Here is a 4,993-nt window from a genome sequence, read left to right on the forward strand (position 1 = left end):
AATATATCCCATCTTCACGCTTTCGGTTGCAAATGTTTTATATTAAATAATGGAAAGCGGGCCTTAGGGAAATTCGACTCTAAAGCCGATGAGGGAATATTTTTGGGATACTCGATTCATAGCAAAGCTTTCAGAGTCTTTAACAAATATTTAATGCAAGTTGAAGAGTCTATCCATGTACAGTTTGACGAATCTTCTCCAAAAGAGAAGAGAAAGGTCGTTTCTGATGATGTTGCAGGTGCTTTGGAAGAAGCATACTCCAAGGACATGGATAATGAAAAAGGAGCCAATGATGAAGGTCAAATCGAACCTCAAGAGCACTCAGACATGCCTACCGTGTGGAAAACAAAGAAAGCTCACCCAATTGATAAAGTTATAGGTGACATATCTACGGGAGTGGTAACCCGTAGTTCCTTACGAAATTTCTGTAATTTTGTAGCTTTTGTATCGCAAATTGAGCCTAAGACCGTTGATGAGGCCATTGAGGATGTACACTGGGGTATAGCTATGCAAGAAGAGCTAAACCAGTTTGAGCGTAATAATGTGTGGGACTTGGTCCCCAAACCTAATGATCATCCCGTAATTGGTACTCGATGGGTCTTCAGAAATAAACTTGATGAATCTGGCTTAATAATTCGAAATAAAGCACGTTTGGTGGCCAAAGGCTACAACCAGGAGGAGGGTATCGATTATGACGAAACCTACGCTCCTGTAGCCAGATTAGAGGCCATCAGGATGCTTCTTTCCTTTGCATCTTTAATGAATTTCAAACTTTTTCAAATGGATGTAAAAAGCGCCTTCCTGAATGGATACATTCAAGAAGAAGTTTATGTTGACCAACCGCCTGGTTTTGAAAATTTTAAATATCCGAACCATGTTTACAAACTTAAAAAGGCACTATATGGTCTCAAACAAGCTCCTAGAGCTTGGTATGACAGACTTAGTACCTTTCTTTTAGAAAAAGGGTTCGAGAGAGGCTTGGTTGACACAACGCTTTTTATTAGAAAATCAGAAAATCATGTTCTGCTTGTACAAATCTATGTAGATGACATAATATTTGGATCTACTAATGATATCTTGTGTAGAGAATTTTCTGAGATGATGCAGGGGGAGTTCGAAATGTCTATGATGGGAGAACTCACATTCTTTCTAGGATTGCAGATAAAGCAGCTAGAAAGTGGGATATTCATCCATCAGGCGAAATACTGCAAAGAGCTACTCAAGAAATTTGAAATGGACAAATGTAAGGAAGCTTCCACACCTATGGCATCTGCTTGCTACTTAGACAAAGATGAGAAAGGAAAAGCAATCGAGGTAACGAAGTATCGTGGTATGATTGGGTCTTTACTTTACTTAACTGCAAGTAGACCTGATATCATGTTCAGTGTATGCATGTGTGCGAGATATCAATCATCACCTAGAGAATCACACTATATAACTGTTAAAAGAATCATGAGATATCTAAAAGGAACTATTAACATGGGATTATGGTATCCTCGGGATGCCTCACTATCCTTGGTGGGTTATTCCGATTCCGATTTCGCCGGATGTAAGTTGGATCGGAAAAGCACTAGTGGTACTTGCCACCTATTGGGCAGTTCATTAGTAGCATGGCACAGCAAGAAGCAAGCCTGTGTTGCTTTGTCCACCGCTGAAGCGGAATACATTGCCGCTGGTGTGTGTTGCGCTCAAATCCTTTGGATGAAGCAGCAACTTAAGGACTTTGGTCTTAAACTTGAAAAGATCCCAATAAAATGCGATAATACAAGTGCCATTAACCTATCCAAGAATCCCGTTTTGCATTCTAGAACAAAGCATATAGAAATTAGACATCATTTTTTGCGTGACCATGTACAAAAAGGTGACTGTGTTCTTGAATTTGTGGAAACATCTAAACAGTTAGCAGATATTTTCACCAAGCCCCTTCCCAGGGATACCTTCTATGTTCTAAGGAGAGAACTAGGAATTCTTGATGAACAATATCTTGTTTAAAAAAAAAAATGTTTAGCTGTTTGCATAAATTGTCTTGCTTCTCTATGCCTATGTGTTTCATGTTTGAATGATATATGTTAAAAATGCAAAAATATATCTCTTGATTAACTTCTTAATGTGATTATATTATGTCTCGATAAATCTGTTATAATGCATACGTGTGTCCTAAAAAGTCGAAACCACTCTGCTGCCTAAAAACGAAATTTTCTCTGATTTAATCGATTATGCAAATAGTTAATCGATTACCTGGGCTTCATTTCTGGAAAATTCAAATTTTTAAAAATTTAATCGATTAAACAGCCCGTTAATCGATTACCTGGGCAATTTTTTTTGAAAATTCAAATTTTACACTGTTTTAATGGATTAAACCATCCCGTTAATCGATTAAAACCAGTACGTTAAAGGCAAACAGTGTCTCGGTGTTGTACTTTTTTTTACATTTTCGCAACCTCTTTGTGCCTTGATTTTCTGAAACAGCAACAATACTAATCCAGGTGCAATAGGATTAAGTAAACCTCACCCTAAACCTCTCAATCCTTCCAAAATCGCTCTATTTTCATCCAAAATCCACTCAATTCCGAATCATCCAATCCAAACCCTAGGTTAGGCTTTGCCCCTCTGTTCATCAATCTCAGTTTCGAGTTCATCATCTTCAATGGAGCAGAGTCGTCCAAAGCGGGTCAAGACTACAGCAACGCGCATTCGAAGAAGGGAAACCGGCTCACCCTCCACTCGGGACCGCGGTGACCCCTATTATTCCCTCATTTTGCAAGAGACCCGGTTGGCAAAATTTCAAGGCCGCAAGCCTACATACATCAGGTATGCCGACTTAACCTGGTTAGCGGAACAAAACTTTAGTTTTCCGCATGACATGGAGGCTCAAGGAGCCGTTCAGTTTTTGGAATTGAAGGGACGCGTATACCCTGCTCTAGTTAGGGAATTTTACGCTAATTTTAGATACAAGGATGGCAAATATTGGTCCATGATTTCCGGTAATTTGTTTGAGATGAGTGAGGATTTATTTCTGAATGTTGGAGGTTTATCGTCGTCTGGTTTTGGAATAGGGGATTGTTCTTGGGTCAAGGACAATTTTGATCCCGTTGATGTGTACAAGTCATTCCTTCGGGGCCCTCATCTGTATATTCAGGGTCAACTGACCAAGGCAGGGTCACTTTCTGTTGAGAACAGGTTATTGCATTATGTTATTGCTTACATATTAGTGCAGCGGAACACTAATCATGCACAGCCTACTGTGAATGATTTGCGTTTCATGTATGCTGTAAAGAATAACGTGATGATCAATTGGCCTGAGGAAATTCTAAAAATCATGAACAGCGTTTCATTGTCTCAGTCCAAGCTGCTCCCGTATAGCATTTTCATATCCCGCATTGTTGATTATTTGCGCATTGACATTTCTGATACCATCATTACTGAGTACACTGATAAAGATCACTTGGTGGGTGAGAGTCTCATTCATAAGATGGGAATTTACAAGTATGGTACTACATGGCAGTATCAGGAGGACTATACCACCTTTGATCTGGACTTGTCGGATAATGAGCATCAGGAGGATTTGGGTAATCAGAATGCAACTAATCAGGGGGAGTCGTCTGGAACAGCACCTCAGAGCTCTGTGTTTGGTTTAGCTCAGATGGAAGCCATGGAACAACGACTTAACAACCGCATGGATCTGCACTTCCAAGGGCTGAAGGACTCTTATTTTGCAGGTATGGAGCAATACGAGGAACGTCAGAATGCCTACACCGATAACAAAATTCAGGAGCTGAGGACTATGATTCAGTCTACCGCTGAGGCTCAGAATGCCATGTTCTGCTCAGAATTTCAGAAGCTGTCTATGCTTATCCAGGGAAATCAGAACACTGCTGTGCCTGATGATCAGCCTGTCTATCCTCCGCCTCAACCTTAGTTTAGCTGACCTTAGACCTAGGTTATCCTATCCTTAGGTTTATTTTTATCTTGTGGCACCTTCTGGATTTAGTTATCGTTGTTGCTTTCAGAACTGATTCGTATTTTGCTTTTTGTCTTTTATATTGACTTTATGGCCTGTACTATTTCATGACTTTCTTTACTCTTTATGCTATGCAAATGTTTTTGTTTTTGCTATAATTATGTCAAAATAGCTTATTTGCCTTAGTGAATGGATCTTGATCATTTGAGATTTAATAATGCTTACAATGCTTAATATTTGATTAAATCTTGTATGCCATTCTCACTTCTTATTAGCTATTTTTTTGTCCAATAAAGCGCATTTGTTCAATTTACCCATAAATGAAACAGGTTAATTTGTTAAAACCCAAATTAATTCATTAACATTGTTTTATGATTAACTAATATCTCTTCCTAGCTTTTTTGACCTGGGTTATCTTTTTGATAATGTCAAAAGGGGGAGAAAGGTTGTTTTGTTGCTTCTCAATTGTGCAGGTTGATCGTTATAACAGCTTCCGATAAATGTGCGCATTCCATCAACCTTGCCAACACAATCTTCAAGCTTATTCATCAAGCAATTGTTACTTTAAAATTGATGAACTTGATGTAGAGTTTGTCATCATCAAAAAGGGGGAGATTGAAAGTGTGCATGTCAAGAGGAACACTTTGGAAAGCTCTCCTTGAACGTCATGGTTTTGATGAGGACAACGTGTGCCTAAAAGTGCTTGAAGATAACCAACAATCCAACGTGCTTGAGTCTTTTATTTGGTACTAGGCTTAGACTAGTTTCTAGTTTAAGTTGAGTCGAAGGCTTAGGGCACCTAAAACATGTCTCATATGCATTTATCTTTAAATCATTTCATCCATGAGATATGTTCATTTGATAATATGTTCATGCATTACATAAATACATGTATATATGCATTCTAGGCATAAAACTAAGTGTCAAACATGTATTATCTAAGTGCATAACATATTTGATGTTTTCTATTTGAAAATACATATTTTATTTAGTGTTAATCGATTAACCATACCTTTAATCGATTAACCCAAC

The 4,993-nt window shown here is 38.4% G+C and overlaps 1 protein-coding gene across 1 annotated transcript; it reads left to right on the forward strand.

Moving 5' to 3' along the window:
- On the forward strand, positions 790 to 1,824 carry LOC109360401 (uncharacterized mitochondrial protein AtMg00810-like; the record flags this gene model as incomplete). Its single annotated transcript, XM_019605286.1, has 1 exon — positions 790 to 1,824. A coding segment is annotated over one exon (1,035 nt), but the record flags the coding sequence as incomplete, so codon positions are not given.

Source organism: Lupinus angustifolius, chromosome LG11 (genome assembly GCF_001865875.1).
Source record: "Lupinus angustifolius cultivar Tanjil chromosome LG11, LupAngTanjil_v1.0, whole genome shotgun sequence".
NCBI classification, from domain to species: Eukaryota; Viridiplantae; Streptophyta; class Magnoliopsida; order Fabales; family Fabaceae; genus Lupinus; species Lupinus angustifolius.